At 44.6% G+C, this 18058-nt stretch overlaps 1 protein-coding gene and 1 non-coding gene across 3 annotated transcripts in view; both read left to right on the top strand.

Moving 5' to 3' along the window:
* SPAG5 (sperm associated antigen 5) overlaps window positions 1–18058 on the top strand; it is a 44223-nt gene that overhangs the window by 5355 nt on the left and 20810 nt on the right. The window contains exons 2-4 of one of the 2 annotated variants that reach the window (XM_053570457.1): window positions 7260–7426; window positions 7659–7745; window positions 8000–8125. In XM_053570457.1, coding sequence (XP_053426432.1) covers window positions 7695–7745; window positions 8000–8125 — 177 coding nt within the window. In that variant the 5' untranslated portion in view covers window positions 7260–7426; window positions 7659–7694. Of the gene's footprint in view, window positions 1–7259; window positions 7427–7503; window positions 7746–7999; window positions 8126–18058 lie in introns of those variants that run through there. The other variant, XM_053570456.1, reaches the window with a different exon arrangement.
* LOC128571363 (U6 spliceosomal RNA) lies at window positions 4042–4148 on the top strand. The gene has a single exon (XR_008375793.1). It is a non-coding gene; the product is annotated as a U6 spliceosomal RNA (small nuclear RNA).

Below are 18058 nucleotides of genomic sequence, written 5' to 3' on the forward strand. Positions count from 1 at the left end.
TTAGACTGGGTGCAGTGGCTCATGCCTATAATCCTAGCACTTTGGGAGGCCGAGGCAGGTGGATCGCCAGAGCTCAGGAGTTTGAGACCAGTATAAGCCAGAGTGAGACCGTGTCTGTACTTTAAAAAATCCCACAAAACTAGCCAGGTGTTGTGGTGGACATCTGTAGTCTCAGCTACTCGGGAGGCTGAAGCAGTAAGATCATCACTTGAGCCAGAAGTTTAAGGTTGCTGGCTCAGCACCTGTAGCTCAAGCGGCTAAGGTGCCAGCCACATACACCAAAGCTGGTGGGACCGAATCCAGCCCAGACCTGCCAAACAACAATGACAACTACAACAAAAAAATAGCCGGGCATTGTGGAGGGTACCTGTAATCCCAGCTACTTGGGAGGCTGAGGCAAGAGAATCACTTAAGCCCAGGAGTTGGAGGTAGCTGTGATGCCACAGCACTCTACCCAGGGTGACAGCTTGAGGCTCTGTCTCAAAAAAAAAAAAAAAAGTTTGAGGTTGCTGTGAGCTATGATGTCATAGCACTCTACCCAGGGCAACAGAGTAAAAGACTATGTCTCAAAAAAAAAAAAAAAAAAAGGCCGGGTATAGTGGCTTATGCCTGTAATCCTAGTACTCTGGAAGGCCAAGGCAGTTGGACAGCTTGAGCTCACGAGTTCAAGACCAGCCTGAGCTAAAGTAAGACCCCTATCTCTACTAAAAACAAAAACTGAGGCAAGAGGATCACTTGAGCCCAGGAGTTGGAGGTTGTTGTGAGCTATGATGCCACAGCACTCTACCCAGGGCAATAGCTTGAGACTCTGTCTCAAAAAAAAAAAAAAAAAAAATTAACAAATAGGCTCGGCACCTGTAGCACAGTGGTTACAGTGCCAGCCACATGCACCTAGGCTGGCGGGTTTGAACCCAGAGCAGATAAACTAAGAACAATGGCAATTGCAACAAAAATGGCTAGGCATTGTTGCGGGTGCCTGTAGTCCCAGTTACTTGGGAGGCTGAGGCAAGAGAATCCATTAAGTCCAAGAGTTTGAAGTTGCTATGAGCTATGATGCCATGGCACTCTACCAAGGGTGACATAATGAGACTCTGTCTCAAAAAAATAAGAAATAACTAAGCCTCCCAGAGTGCTAGGATTTCAGGCGGGAGCCACTGTGCCTGGCCGGAAAAAAAGAAAAGGAGGGGGGCACCTGTGGCTCAAAGGGGTAGGGCGCCGGCCCCATATGCTGGAGGTAGCAGGTTCAAACCCAGTCCTGGCCAAAAAAAAAAAAGGAAAAAAAACAGAAATATTTTCTTTGGTCATTGAACTACAGAATCCTTTTAATCACAAGGATAATGCTTTATTATGAAAGACAGCTATTCCTAGTTGAACCTTAATTAACGTCAAAATTTTGATTAAGTGAAAGTAGGCATTAGACATATTTGGTGCTTTTAAAATAAAGTGATTTACTAAGGCAAAAATAAATAGAGTCTTTAGTGTAGAAATTTTATCAAAGCTTTTCTTTTTTAAAATCATATTCATTGCATTATCTGCCCCTTATGGGCTGAGTTGTATCCTCCCCAAAATATGTATGTTGAAGTTTTAATCCCCAGTACCTCAGAGTTTGACTATGTTTATAGGTAGAGCTTTTAAAGAAGTAATTAAGTTGGCTCAAAAAAAAAAAAAGTTGGCTCGGCCCTGTGGCTCAAGCGGCTAAGGCGCCAGCCACATACACCTGAGCCCGGGCCCACCAAACAACAATGATGGCTGCAACCAAAAAATAGCCAGGCATTGTGGCGGGCGCCTGTAGTCCCAGCTACTTGGGAGGCGGAGACAGGAGACTCGTTTGAGCCCAGGAGTTTGAGGTTGCTGTGAGCTATGATGCCATGGCACTCTAACCAGGGTGACAGCTTGAGGCTCTGTCTCAAAAAAAAAAAAAAAGTAATTAAGTTAATATGAGATCATATGGGTGGACTCTAATCCAATATGACTGGTGTCCTGCCACACACTGAGGGAACATATCATGTGAAGATAGGGGGAGAAGACAGCCATCTACAAGCCCATGAGAGAGGCCTCAGAAGAAACCAAACCTGCCGGGCACCTTAATCTCAGACTTCAAGCCTCCAGAATTTTGAGAAAGTAAATTTCTGTCATTTAAGCCACCCAGTCTGTGGCACTTTGTTATAACAGCTCTAGCAAACTATTACAATGCCTCTGAAGAGTTCTAACAGAATGAATTTTTTTTTTTTTTTTTGAGACAGAGTCTCATTCTGTCACCAGGCTGTTGTGCTGTGGTGTCAGCCTAGTTCACAGCAACCTCAAACTCCTAGGTTCAGACAATCCTTCTGCCTCAGCCTAAATTATAGATGTGAGCTACTGCACGGGGTAAATTTTTTTTTCTTTTGTTTTGTAGTTTTTGGCCGGGGCTGGGTTTGAACCCCCCCACCTCTGGCATATGGGGCCAGTGCCCTAGTCCTTTGAGCCACAGGCGCCACCCTTTTTTTCATTTTTTGTAGAGATGGATTCTTGCTGTGTTGTCCAGGCTGGTCTTAAATTCCTGGCCTCAAGTGATTCTCCCATCTTGGCCTCCCAAAATGCTAAGATTATAGACATTGAGTCACCACACCCAGCCAGGAATGATTTTTTTTTTATTTACAAAAAAGCATGCTATCTTGGTTTGGCTTATATTTTGAAAACATATTATTATTTTTTTTTAATTTTGCTTTCAACTGGCTTTAACTTAGCTTAGTTTGAAGTTTTTTGTTTGTTTGTTTTTCTTTTCTTCCTTTAGGATTCTCTTGCCCTTAGCTCCCAAGTAGCTGGGACTATGGGTACCTACCACAGTGCCCGGTTTTTTTGGTAGAGATGGGTCTCACTCTGGCTCATTCCAGCTCAGGATGGTCTTGAACCTTTGAGCTTAGGCAATCCACCCGCTCGGCCTCCCACAGTGCTAGGACTACAGGCATGAGCCACCACGCCCGGCCTTGAAAACATATTCTTTCAGATTTCATTGGCCTCTCAATGAATTTTGCTGATAAGAGAACCCCATTTATTAGTAACTGTCATACTGCCTCCATTGTTGAGCATACACAGCAGCAAGGCTAATAATTCCAGTTTCATCCTGAGTTCTTACTGAACTATCTGATAGATACCTCTCAAGAGTTGCTGATTTAGGTTATATAATTGATTTTTGTAAAATAAGAAATTAATCTTAAAATTTAAAAACTATTAATATATTTGTTACCTTTGTATTGCCAAAGATACTATTAATAAAATCAGTGGACCAGAAAACTATAAAAAATTAATATTTGCAATAAATTAGCCAGGCATTGTGATGGGCCTCTGTAGTCCCAGCTACTTGGGAAGCTCAGGCAGAAGGATCGCTTGAACCCCTGATTTGAGGCTGCTGTGAGCTAGGCTGATACCATACCATGGCATTCTAGCTTGGGCAACAGAGACTGTGTCTCAAAAAAAAAAAAAAAAAAAAATCTTTTTTTTTTTCCAGTCTTTGGCCAGGGCTGGGTTTGAACCCGCCACCTCTGGCACATGGAGCCAGCGCCCCACCCCAAAAATATCTTTTTGCAATGGGATAACAGAATTAACATCTTTCACAGAACTCTTAGAAAACAGAAAAGAATCTATTTTTTTAAAGGGCAAAGAATATGAAGTGACAAATTCTTAATAATTAGACCTGTGTCAGTTGGCTTAGAAGTCTTTATACAAGACATTGAGGACAAAAATGCAGAAGTGTAATAAATCCCATTATTGGCTGGGCACAATGGTTTACACCTGAAATCTTAGCACTCTGGGAGGCCGAGGTGGGTGGATTGCCTGAGCTCATGAGTTCAAGACCAGCATGAGCCAGAGTAAGACCTCATCTCTAAAAGTAGCCGGGCATTGTGGCAGGTGCCTGTAGTCCCAGGAGGCTGGGGAAGATAATCGCTTGAGCCTAAGAGTTTGAGGTTGCTGTGAGCTGTGACACCACGTACTCTACCAAGGGCAACAAAGTGAGACTGTCTCTAAAAGAAAAGAAATCCCATTATTGTAAAGGACTTAATGGTACTCACTTCTGCAGCACATATGCTAAAATGGGAATGAAACAGAGAAGATTAGCATGGCCCCTATGCAAGCGGGACATGCAAATTTGTGAAGCATTTCTTATTTTTATTTTTTATTTTTTTTGTAGAGACAGAGTCTCACTGTATGGCCCTCGGGTAGAGTGCCATGGCGTTACACGGCTCACAGCAACCTCTAACCTCTAACTCTTGGGCTTACGCGATTCTCTTGCCTCAGCCTCCCAAGCAGCTGGGACTACAGGCGCCCGCCACAACGCCTGGCTATTTTTTTGTTGCAGTTTGGCTGGGGCTGGGTTTGAACCCGCCACCCTCGGCATATGGGGCCGGCGCCCTACTCACTGAGCCACAGGCGCCGCCCGCATTTCTTATTTTTAAAAGGACTTACGGACTTCTTTCCCTCCCCCATGTGTGAAGAAGAAAATGAGAAAGAATGTGGGAGAACTTAGATAGGAGAAGGGAGTAAAATAAGTGGGAAAGGAGGAAAAAAAAGAAAATTAAGTCACTGGCCCTCAATCCCAGGCACTCCAGTACACAGATCAATTAACTGTTGGAAAAGATGTGTGTCTGTGTAAATAAACAAAACCTTAATGTGATTGTGTGTTTTTATAAAAGTGTACACACGACTGGTTACTGTAGGAGGGTAACAGATGAGGGAGGTTTTGCCTTTAATACCTTTTTTCACTGTATTTTTCATTTGCTATAACGAGTATTTTTTTTTTTTTTTGAGATAGAGTTTCTCTGTGTCACTCAAGGTAGAGTGCTGGAGTGCTGTGGCGTCACAGCCCACAGCAACTTCAAACTCTTGGACTTAAGTGATTCTCATGCCTCAGCCTCCCAAGTAGCTGGGACCACAGGTGCCCACCACAACACCTGGCTATTTTCTTTTTTTTTTTTTTTGTAGAGACAGAGTCTCACTGTACCGCCCTTGGGTAGAGTGCCGTGGCATCACACGGCTCACAGCAACCTCTTAACTCTTGGGCTTACGCGATTCTCTTGCCTCAGCCTCCCGAGCAGCTGGGACTACAGGCGCCCGCCACAACACCCGGCTATTTTTTGGTTGCAGTTTGGCCGGGGCTGGGTTTGAACCCGCCACCCTCGACATATGGGACTGGCGCCCTACTCACTGAGCCACAGGCGCCGCCCCACCTGGCTATTTTCTTGTTGCAGTTGTCATTGTTGTTTAGCTGGCCCCAGGCCGGGCTCTGAACCTACCAGCCTTGGTGCATGTGGCTGGTGATGTGACCACTGTGCTATGGGTGCCGAGCCACGTATTATTTTTATAATTTGAAAAACACCAGATTTTAAAAATTGTGCAAAACAACAGTATCAGCTGAAGGCCAGGCATAGTGGCTCATATCTGTAATCCTAGCACTCTGGGAGGCCAAAGCGGGTGGGTTGCTTGAGCTCAGGAGTTTGAAATTGGCCTGATCATACAGCCTCATCTCTACTAGAATAAAATAGAAAAACTAGCCAAGTGGGCATTGTGGAGGGTGCCAGTAGTCCCAGGTACTTGAGAGGCTGAGGCAAGAGGATTGCTCAAACCCAAGAATTTGATGTTGCTGTGAGTATGATGCCATGACACTCTACCCAGTATGACTAAGACTGTTTCAAAAAGCAGTTATCAACAAATTCTGTTTATGTTACCTGTTTACAATGGCACTTTCATCCTCATCTACCCTTCCTTATCTTTCCTAATTTGTTGCAGGAAGCACCCTATCCCTTTAGCTACATATCTGACATCTAACATACCAACTGCAAAACAAGTACTAAGCATTCCAACTTACACATTTATATAACAAGCCTTTATGAAGGCCAGGAGTGGTGGCTTACACCTGTAATCCTAGCACTCTGGGAGGCTGAAGCAGGTGGATTGCCTGAGCTCACAGGTTCCAGACCACCCTGAGCAAGTGTGAGACCCCCCAATGTCTAAAATTAAATAGCCGAGTGTTGTGTCGGGCACCTGTAGTCCCAGCTACTTGGGAGGCTGAGACAAGAGAATCGCTTCAGCCTAAGAGTTTGAGGTTGCTGTGAGCTATGATGTCATGGCACTCTACCCACAGTGAAATGAAACTCACTTTGTCAGTGAGGTGCTGTGAGTGTTCAAAGGAACACACCCTCATCATAAATGAGAAACTACTTACTTTTCTGTAGTTTTCGAACTATCAATTCTACCTTTCATGGATTTCCCATCCAGAGCATACTGAAGCAGAGGAATGTTGTGGCCAACAGTCTGGGTAGGAGATTGACTCTAGGATTTGCCATCTGTGGGACACAGTACATCATGTGCTCTGTCTTGGTTTCTTCTCTAAAATGGGGATATAGGATGGGTGCTGCGGCTCACACCTTGTAATCCTAGCACTTTGAGAGGCCAAGGAGGGTGGACTGCCTGAGCATTAAGAGTTGGAGACCCGCATGAGCAAGAGCAGGACCCCATCTCTTTAAAAAAAATATCTATATATCTATATATATATATGCACACACACATATATATGTATATTATGAGCTTTGTGGTGGGTGCCACCCAGTTACTATGGAGACTGAAGCAAGAGGATCACTTGAACCCAAGAATTTGAGTTTGCTGTGATTTGTGATGCCTCCGCACTCTACGGAGGGCGACAAAGTGAGACTGTCTCAAAAAACAAATAAGGTCGGGCAGGGTGGCTCATTTCTGTAATCCTAACACTCTGGGAGGCCCAGGCAGGTGGATTGCCTGAGCTTACAGGTTCGAAACCAGCCCGAGCAAGAGCAAGACCCATCTCTAAAAACAGCCAGCGTTGTGGCGGGGTCCTGTAGTCCCAGCTACTTGGGAGGCTGAGGGAAGAGAATCGCTTGAGCCCAAGAGCTGGAGGTTGATGTGAGCTGTGACGCCACCGTACTCTACCGAAGGCAACAAACTGAGACTGTCTCAAAATAAATAAAATGGGGATATTTGTAGGGCTTACTTCAGAGATCCTTACGTGGATTAAACGAGGTAATATACATAGCATTTGGAACAGCGCCAGGCACATCATAAATGTTCAAGTACACGTAAGCTATTATTCCAGGAAACTTGTCGCAGGCCAAAAGTAAGTCTCGAGAAAAGACCAGTTCTGACAAGGCACGACGGCCCAGGTTGAGAACCCCGTTTCAGGCCGTCGCGGACGTGGGACCCACGCGCTTAAATCGCCGACCAAAACCGCTCCGCTCTGCTTCCCCTTCCAGGCTCCCCGGCCAGCCCTTTTCAAGCTGAGGCGGGAGGTAACCACGGGAGACTTCCTAAGGCCAGGCCAGGGAGGCAACTTTTCTGACGAGAACTGAGGGGTGCCAGTAGAAGCAGGAGGGATGGACTCCTCGACTCTGATTCTCCAGCTACTTGCGATGTCCTCGAGGTGAGGCTACTAGATCCGCCTTGAGCCAGGCCGGCGTCCTGACCTCCCACCCGGGCCGGCTGCGCGGGTTTGGTTCCGAGAGGGCGCCGTCCGGGGGCGTGGCGTGGACAACACTCGGCCCCGCCCACACCCGCGGGCTGGGCCTTTGGACGCGCCCTCCCGATGCAGCCAATCGGGAAGCGCGGAGCAAGTTCAAATAAAGACGGCGGGTGAACATGGCGTCTTCGGTTAGGTTTGAGAGGTGATCGATTTGCCTTCTGTGTTGAAGATGTGGCGGGTGAAAAACCTGAGCCTCACTCTGTCGCCTTCACCCCAGCCGGTAAGCGGCGGAGTTCTAGCAGAGAGAGAGCTGGGCCCGGGCTAGTGGGGCGGGGAGGAGCTGGCCGGGAAAGCTGGGTTGAGCCTGGGGTGGGGGTGGGGGGCGTGTGGAGTCTTGGTTCGCCCCGCCGCTTCCTCGCTACTGGGATGGGAGCCTACTTTTCCTATCGCTTCATGGGCTTCTTAGGGAGGGAACAAGGACGGGCAGGTGGGCAGAACCCAGTCTTCCTTACACTTTCTCTCCTCCTTTCTTAGGGAAATCCACCTATGAGAACTCCTCTCCGAGAACTTAAACTGCAGCCCGGTGCCCTCACCACTTATGGAACAGGGACCCCTATTTGCTCCTCGTTGACCCCAGCACTGTGCAAGCTGGGGCTGCAGGTGAGATTCACCTGGACAGCTTCTGGACTGGGCTGTTTGCCCAGGGCTAGAGCTCAGAGGAACAGAGGATCAGAGCTGGAACGTAATTAATAAAGATAATGAAGTCTTCTACCTCCATGACATCTATTTACAGCTATTCAGGCCAAGAGAGAGGTGCCCTAGGGTGGTTAAAGTAAATCCACTGAGAACTTGAATCTCTGTTTAGCTGTTAGTTTTTATTACCTTCTCCCCCATTCGACCTTTACCAAACTACTGAGAAATACTACCACCCTGATTAGTGATTTCCCTTTAACAAGGGCTCACTTATAGAATTTTTTTTTTTTTTTTTTGTGGTTTTTGGTCTAGGCTGGGTTTGAACCCACCACCTCCAGCATATGGGACTGGCGCCCTATCCCTTTGAGCCACAGGCACTGCCCCAAGGGCTCACTTATAGAAAAGGTCAGTCTGCCACAAGAGTGAGGTAATATCTATCCACTCCCCGAGGTAGTCAAAACTATCCTGGGATCAAGTTATACCACTGGAAGTTAGAGTACTTGGAACACCTTAGCTGTGTAGAAACTGCTTTTCAGTTGCTGTAAAAACTTGTCAAGGAAAGAGCTTGAATCCTCTATAAGATTCCTTGAAGAAAGACTTCAGAACTTACTGCCTGGGTAAATTGTCTTCCTAAAGAAATTGCTATCCTTTTCTCTTTCTGATAATGAGAACTATGTAGTGTACCATATTTTCCCTCTTGCTCTGCCTTCTAGAAAGCTCACAGTCAAATTTGATGATCAGGTACAGCTACTGTTACACTTAAAGAGCAAGATTTGTTTCCTCTTTTTTGACTATGACTTTGTTATTTAACTTTATCTGTTCTTTTACATGCTCTTGGAATTATTTTTGGAAGGAAATAGGATATAAATAAAATAGATTAGAGGAGGAAAGAAAACTATAAAGACAGATGGCAGCCTGAATAACAGAAGTATAATGGTAGCAGTCTTTCTTTTTTTTTTTGTTGAGACAGAGTCTCATTTTATCGCCCTAGGTAGAGTGTTGTGGCATCACACAGCTCACAGCAACCTCCAACTCCTGGGCTTAGGCGATTCTCTTGCCTCAGCCTCCTGAGTAGCTGGGACTACAGGTGCAAGCCACAACACTCGGCTATTTTTTTGTTGCAGTTTGGCCGGGGCTGGGTTTGAACCCACTACCCTCCTATATGGGGCCGGCGCCCTACCCACTGAGCCACAGGCACCGCCCAAGTAGCAGTCTTTCTTGAAAGAGTTTTAACACCTAATATCCTATAGAACTTTCTAGAATGATGGAAATATTTGATATTCTGCACTGTCCAATTACCAGCTACTAGTCAGGTGAACATTTGAACATTTGAAATGTGGCTAGTGTGACTGAGGAACGGAATTTTTATTATTTTTATTTTATTATTATTATTATTTTATTTTTTTTTTTTGAGACAGAGCCTCAAGCTGTTGCCCTGGGTAGAGTGCTGTGGCATCACAGCTCACAGCAACCTTCAACTCCTGGGCTCAAGTGATTCTTCTGTCTCAGCCTCCCAAGTAGCTGGGACTACAGGCGCCCAACACAACGCCTGGGTATTTTTTGGTTGTAGCCATCATCATTATTTTTTGGTGGCCCAGGCTGGATTCCAACCCGCCAGCTCAGGTGTATGTGGCTGGTGCCTTACCCGCTTGAGCTACAGGCACTGAGCCGGAACTAAATTTTTTTTTTTTTTTGTAGAGACAGAGTCTCACTTTATGGCCCTCGGTAGAGTGCTGTGGCCTCACACAGCTCACAGCAACTCCTGGGGCTTAAGCGATTCTCTTGCCTCAGCCTCCTGAGTAACTGGGACTACAGGCACCCGCCACAACGCCCGGCTGTTTTTTGATTGCAGTTTGGCCGGGGCCGGGTTTGAACCCGCCACCCTTGGTATATGGGGCCGGCGCCTTACCGACTGAGCCACAGGCGCCGCCCTGGAACTAAATTTTTAATGTTATTCAATTTAAATTTTATCTATTTATTTTATTTGATATTTATTTATTTTTGAAACAAAGTCTCACTTTGTTGCCGTGGGTAGAGTGCTGTGGCATCATAGCTCACAGCAACCTAAAACTCGTAGGTCTGAGTGATTTTTTTTTTTTTTTCCAAAAAACAGGGCGTGTGGTTATTATTAGGTATTGACAAATATTGGTTTCCTTTTCCCTAAGGGCACAGTGTTTCTTCACTCCAGTCATTCCTGATCCACAGCAGCAGAACTGTTTGGTTTAGTGCTGTTACGTTTTCTGAAGCCTTTGTGGGTGGGCCCCTTCTTTGGTGGGGCCTGGGGTGGGGGAAGGGGAGGTACAAAGAACAGAACTTTCCTGGGAAGCTAAGTGGCAACCCAAATCTAGTATTGATGGCTAGTATCTATTGAACGCCTCGTAGGAGTCAGGCAAGGGTGGGTGCTTTACCTAAATGTAGCTCCTTACAACAGATGAGAAAGCTGAAGCTTAGGGCAGGTTAAATGACAGGCCCAAGATCACAGGACTGAGAGTGGTAGACACAGGTCTAATGCTAAATCATGAGCATTCATTTCTATAGCCTTTTTAGCCTAGAGAGTGTTGAAAGTCTCCATCCAGAAGGCCCCCTTCTCCATCCTCCAGTAGTCCTTGGGTTGATGTGCCACCTGAGACAGGAGGAAGCATCTTCTAGAGGGTTGGCTGCTCTTCTGGGCCACGCTAGTCCAACCAGTTCTCATTCATTTGTTCAACAGACAGGTATCACTATGGAGCACAGCAGGGACAGCCCTGAACAAGATGTAGTTTCTGCTTTTATGGAGTTTATGGTAGTTCTGCAGGCTGGGAAGTCCGATGTCAAGGTGCCAACACCTTATGAGGGCTTTCTTGCTGCATCATCCCATGCCAGAAGGTGAGCAGGTCTGAGTGATCTTCTTACCTCAGCCTCCCTAGTAGCTGGGGCTACAGGCACCTGCCACAGGCCTTGCTGGTTTTTCTATTTTTTTGTAGAGATGGGATCTCATTCTTGCTCAAGCTGGTCTCCAAATTCTGAGCTCAAGCGAGCCACCCCCTCATCCTCCCAGAGTGCTAGGAGTATGGGTTTGAGCTTCTGTGTCTGGCCTAATTATTTCTTTTCTTTTCTTTTTTTTTTGAGACAGAGTCTCATTTTGTTGCCCTTGGTAGAGTGCTATGGCATCATAGCTCACAGCAACCTCAAACTCTTGGGCTTAAGCCATTCTCTTGCCTCAGCCTCCTGAGTAGCTGGGACTACAGGTGCCCACCACTATGTCCAGTTTTGTTTGTTTGTTTGTTTGTTTATTTATTTATTTATTTTGAGACAGAGTCTCACTCTGTAGCCCTCAGTAGAGTGCTATGGCGTCACAGCTCACAGCAACCTCCAACTCTTGGGCTTAAGCGATTCTCTTGCTTCAGCCTCCCAAGTAGCTGGGACTACAGGAGCCTGCCACAACGCCCAGCTATTTTATTTTTTGTTGCAGTTGCCACTGCTATTTCAGCTGGCTGGGGCTGGGTTTGAACCCACCACCCTTTGTATATGGGGTCAGTGCTCCACCCACTGAGCCACAGGTGCTGCCCTATGCCTAGTTATTTTTAGAGACCAGCTCTTACTCAGGCTGGTCTTGAACTCCTAAGTGCAAACAATCCACTTGGCCCTAGCCTCTCAGGGTCCTAGGATTATAGGCATGAGCCATCATGCCCAGCCCTAATTATATATTTTAAAATGTGGCTAAGTGGCTACCATATTGGACAGTACAGTTTTAGGTAGAAGAGAAATAAGTTCTACATGGGGACTGATTTCTAAAGAGTTTATAGATCTTGGGCAGCGCCTGTGGCTCAAAGGGTTAGGTGCTGACCCCATATGCCGGAGGTAGTGGGTTCAAGCCCGGCCCTGAAAAACTGAAAAAAAAAAAAAAAAGAAAAGAGTTTATAGATCTTGGGGGCGGCGCCCGTGGCTCAGTGAGTAGGGCGCCGGCCCCATATGCCGAGGGTGGCGGGTTCAAACCCAGCCCCGGCCAAACTGCAACAAAAAAAAAAATAGCCGGGCATTCTGGCGGGTGCCTGTAGTCCCAGCTGCTCGGGAGGCTGAGGCAAGAGAATCGCGTAAGCCCAGGAGTTAGAGGTTGCTGTGAGCCGTGTTTGACGCCATGGCACTCTACCCGAGGGCGGTACAGTGAGACTCTGTCTCTACAAAAAAAAAAAAAAGAGTTTATAGATCTTTATAGAATTTAACCATAGTTATTTAATCACAGTAGTAGAATACTAGATTGGAATGTAGTTCGCCTGACCTCTTAACTATAAGGCTTACTACCTACTGATATAGTCAGCTGCATGGACAAAAAAGTTTTCCCCCCAATAAAATAGCTATTATTTTTGCTTTTTAAATTTTTAATTATATTTGAGATCTGAGCAAAACAAGATCTGGTCTCTATTAAAAACAGAAAAAAATTTTATTGTGGTGGGCTCCTGTAGTCCCAGTTACTCAGGAAGCTGAGACAAGAATAGCTTGAACCCAAGCTTTTGAGGTTGTTGTGAGCTTGGCTGACACTGTGGCATTCTAGCCGGGGTGACAGAGAGATGCATCTCAAATCCCTCCTACCCTGCCCCTCGCCAAATTTTTTTTTCTTTTCTTTTTTTTTGTAGAGACAGAGTCTCACTGTACCGCCCTTGGGTAGAGTGCCGTGGCTTCACACGGCTCACAGCAACCTCTAACTCTTGGGCTTACGCGATTCTCTTGCCTCAGCCTCCGGAGCAGCTGGGACTACAGGCGCCCACCACAACGCCCGGCTATTTTTTTGTTGCAGTTTGGCCGGGGCTGGGTTTGAACCCGCCGCCCTCGCCAAATTTTTTTTTAAAAATTATATATGTTCACTATTTGAAGCATTTGAACAATAGAGGGTGGGCATAAAGTTCCTGTGCAATTTAAATTTAAACCACCCTGTATATAAATATAAGGGAGAAAATATGTTTCTGCTCTCTTAGATAACTATCATAACATTTGAGAATTCTTTCATGATCTCTTTAGGTGTCTAATTTGTGTGTGTCTACATCCTTGTATTCTCTCTCTCTGCCTTTTTTTTTTTTTTTAAGAGATAGTCTTACTTTGTCGTCCTTGATAGAGTGCTATGGTGTCACAGCTCACAGCAACCTCCAACTTCTGGGCTTAGGCAATTCTCTTGGCCTAAACCTCCCGTGTAGCTAGGACTACAGGCATGGGCCACAACGCCCAGCTATTTTTTGGTTGCGGTTTGGCCAGGGCCGGGTTCGAACCTGCTATCCTTATATTCTTATAAAACTTTTTTATTTTATTTATTTATTTATTTTTTTTTGTAGAGACAGAGTCTCACTTTATGGCCCTCGGTAGAGTGCCATGGCATCACACAGCTCACAGCAACCTCCAACTCCTGGGCTTAAGCGATTCTCTTGCCTCAGCCTCCCGAGTAGCTGGGACTACAGGCGCCCGCCACAAAGCCCAGCTATTTTTTGGTTGCAGTTCAGCCGAGGCTGGGTTTGAACCCGCCACCCTTGGTATATGGGGCCAGCGCCTTACCGACTGAGCCACAGGCACCGCCCCTTATCAAGATACTTTTTACCCTGATGTAATCTTTTTCTTTTCCCTGCCCCCCCTTTTTTGCTTGTTCTACCTTTCTTTTTTGTCCCTCCTTTGGAATCAGTCCCTCCTCCACATGCCTTCTTCCCAAGTATTTTAACAACTTGATGTGTATCCTTCTATGTTTTTTTCTGTTCTTCTAATTATATGCAGCTATATTTTATTGATGGGATCACAATATACAGCCAATTATTATTTGTGGTTGCTATAATATATAAAGTTGCTTGAACAATGAATTAGCAAATACAGAATGGCTGCACAAAGCGAAAATACAGGGTTATGTTCCTTTGAGTCTCTGTTTGAAACGTTTTTTTTTTTTTTGTTTGTTTGTTTTTTGAGACAGAATCTCACTGTGTTGCCCTTGGTTGAGTGCTGTGGGGTCACAACTCACAGCAACCTCAAACTCTTGGGCTAAAGTGATTCTTTTGCCTCAGCCTACCAAGTAGCTGGGATTACAGGTGCCCACCACAACTCCCGGCTAATTTTTGGTTACAGTTGTCATTGTTGTTTAGCAGGCCATGGCTGGATTTGAATTCGCCAGCCTCGGTGGATGTAACTGGTGCCCTCACCACTGAGCTACAGGTGCCAATCCATGATTGAAACATTATCAAGATGGTGTCTTCAACAGTGGGTGAGGTGCCTTAGCACTCTGGGAGGCTGAGGCTGGTGGATTACTTGAGCTCAAGAGTTTGAGATCAGCCTGAACAAAAAGCGAGACCGTGTCTCTACTGAAAATAGAAAAACTGAGGCAAGAGGATTGCTTGAGCCCAAGACTTGGAAGTTGCTGTGAGCTATGACACGAGAGCACTCTACCCAGGGCGACAGATTGAGACTTTGTCTCAAAACAACAACAACAACAAAAGATGTCTTCTAGATTCATCCACCTTGTAGTATGTATCAGAATTTTCCCTTTGAAAGGCTGAATAATGTTTCATTGTATGTATATGCTACATTTTGTTTATCCCTTCAACTGTTGATGGACACTTCAGTTGCTTCTACCTTTTGGCTATTGTAAGTAATGCTGCTATGAACAGGAGTGTACAAATACCTCTTTGAGACCCTGCTTTCAATTCTTTTGATTATATATCCAGAAGCAGAATTGCTGGATCATATGATAAATCTGTTTTTATTTTTTAAAGGACCACCTTACTGGTTTTCATAGTGGCAGACCATTTTACGTTCCCACCAACGGTGCATAAGAGTTCCAGTTTCTCCACAACCTTGCCAGCGTTTGTTATTTTCTGGTTGTTTTTTTTTTTTTTTTTTTTTTTTTAATTATTAGTTGATTTGCTTTATTTTGATTTTTTTGAGACAAAGTCTTGTTCTGATGCCCAGGTTGGAATGCAGTAGATACGTATCCTTGCTCATTGAAATCTCAAACTCCAGGGCTCAAGCAATCCTTCTGCCTCAGCCTCTTTTTTTTTTTTTTTGGCTGGGGCCAGGTTCGAACCCGCCACCTCCGGCATATGGGACCGGCGCCCTACTCCTTGAGCCACAGGGGCTGCCCCATGCCTCAGCCTCTTGATTAGCTGGGATTACAGGCATGTACCACGGAGCTTGGCTAATTTCTTACTTTTCTAGAGATAGGGTCTTGCCATGTTGACCAGGCTGATTTTGAATTGGCCTCAAGTGATCCTCCTATCCTGGCCTCCTGAAATGCTAGTATTTTCCTAGCCTATTTTCTGTATTTTTGATAGCAGGCATCCTAATGGATATGTAGTAGTATCTCATTGTGGTTTTTATGTGCATGTCCCTAATGATTAATGAATCTGAGCATCTTTTCATGTGCTTATTGGCCATTTTCACATGTATATCTTCTTTAGAGAAATATTTATTCAAGGCCTTTGCTCATTTTTTAATTGGGTCTCTTTTTGTGTTGTTGAGTTGTAGGAGTTTTTTTAATATATTCTACATAGCAGTCTTTTAGCAGATATATTTTTGCAAGTATTTCTCCTGAATGTTTTTGTTATTTTATTGTTTTTTTTTTTTTTTTTTGAGACAAAGTCTCACTACGTCACCCTCAGTAGAGTGCTGTGGCATCACAGCTCACAGCAACCTCAGACTCTTGGGCTTCAGCGATTATCTTGCCTCAGCCTCCCAGGTAGCTGGAAGTACAGGCGCCCGCCACAATGTCCGGCTGTTTTTGTTTTGTTGTTGTAGTTTTCATTGTTGTTTGGCAGGCCTGGGCCGGGTTCAAATCCACCAGCCCCAGTGTGTGTGACTAGCACCCTAACCACTGAGCTATGGGTGCCAGGCTCTTAAAGTGATTTTTAAAAGTAATATATAAATAGGAATTTGATAAACAGAGCAAAACTTTTAAGTTGTACTTTTGCATTTCTAAAATTCTTTGCTCTCTCTGTGTAACTTCTATACCATTTAGTGCAGACTAATTTATGTTTTTCATATATATTTTCAATTACATCTTTTATCATAGTAGTGCTATAAATCGGTATTAATATTACTACCTCTGTTCTCTATTTACTTCTGCTTGGTATCTCTTTGCCAATCCCTAAGTCTGATGGGTTTTTTTGTAAATAATTGGTCTATCTAAAGCTTCTAAAATAGTTTTGTCTTTATTGTCAAATTTTATAATTATGTGAGTAGACATGCATCTTTCCTTGTCAGTTCTGCATAGATCTTAGTGAGCTGTTACAGTCTCAGTCTCGGGTCTTTCTTTACCTTGGAGAAATTTTGTTCTGATGTTTGTTAATCAGTTCCTCATCTGTATAAATTCTCTCTTCTATAATCTCTTTTATTCAGATGTTAGAATTTCTGGGTTTATCTTTCAATTTTCTTGTTTTTTTCCCTCAGATTTACATTGCTTTGTATTTTTATCTTTGCTTTAAGGTATTTTTTCCACCTATCCAGGCCAGTAATTTCAGTCTCAACTCTGATAATCCTCTTTTTCAAATCTGTTTACAGAAATTTTTTATTTAAACTAGTACTTATTTCTAGCTTGTAATCCTAGCACTCTGGGAGGCTGAGGCAGGTGGATTGCCTGAGCAGAAAAGAATGAGACCTTGTCTCCCAAAAAAAAAAAAAAATAGCTGGCATTATGGCAGGTGCCTGTAGTCCCAGCTACTCGGGAGGCTGAGGCAAGAGGATCGTTTGAGCCCAAGAGTTTGAGGTTGCTGTGAGCTACTATGCCATGGCACTCCAACCCCAGGGCCACTGAGACTGTCTCAAAAAAAAAAACAAAACAATTTTTTTTTTGTTTGAAATAATAAAAAAATTAAAAAAAAATTTGTGTGTGTGTGTAGCAGGGTGAGACTGAGACTTAATCCCAGGGCGACTGAGTGAGACTCTGTCTCAAAAAATATATATATATATATATTTTTTATTTATTTTTTATTTTTTGAGACAGAGTCTCACTTGGTCACCCTTGTAGAGTGCCATGGCATCTTAGGTCACAGCAACCTCAAACTCTTGGGTTCAAGCGATTCTCTTGCCTCAGCCTCCCAGGTAGCTGGGACTATAGGCTCCCGCCACAACGCTCAGCTGTTTTTAGAGATGGGGGTCTCCCTCTTGCCTGAGCTTACTCTTGAGCTCAGGTAATCCACCCTCCTTGGCCTCCCAAAGTGCTAGGATTACAGGCATGAACCTTCCTGTCTGGCTGTACTTATTTCTAGAAGGCCCTTTTGTGTGTATATGTTGTATTTGAATCTTAAGTAATCTATTGTTTTGTTACCCAAATTGTCATCTGTTTTGTTAAAGTTATCCTTTCCTAACTGTCTTAGAGTTTGTTCTTTCTCTGGCTACTAGATTCACTTAAAGTCATTCGTATTTTCTTTTTATTCTTCACTGAGTCTCTGGTCCAGCAATCCTGCAAGCAGCAGAAAGTGCATTCATTTGTCTTGTCCTATGACTCAGCAGTGGGGTAGAGGGATTTAGTCTCATGTCAGGGCACTAGGAGGAAATCTCTCTGCTTTTCAGTCTCCTCTGCTACAAAGGCAAAAGCTCAAATCCCAAGGGCTTAGTGGGTTTGACGTGTTTGGACACCTTCAGCTCTCGTGGACCAGGGAAACTAGGTCACTGACACAGGGTGATGTTGCCTTATCTCCCTGGAGTTCATGGTGTCTGTGGTGCATGTGCTAACTCTGGTCCCCAAATTCTTATCTATTCCAGAAGGGAGAAAGATCTTGTGCCAACTCTAGATTTGGTAGAGCTTGAGACTTCACTGATACCCTGTGGACCCCTCCTACCTGTTCCCTTAGAAGTGGAATTAGGAATAGGCTGGAGTTATGAATAGGGAGGAGCAGTGTCACCTTCACACTACTATCTGTTCATGATATGAATATACAGAGGGTGCCAAAAATATGT

The sequence above is a fragment of the Nycticebus coucang genome, chromosome 18, assembly GCF_027406575.1.
Source record: "Nycticebus coucang isolate mNycCou1 chromosome 18, mNycCou1.pri, whole genome shotgun sequence".
In the NCBI taxonomy this organism is placed as follows: domain Eukaryota; kingdom Metazoa; phylum Chordata; class Mammalia; order Primates; family Lorisidae; genus Nycticebus; species Nycticebus coucang.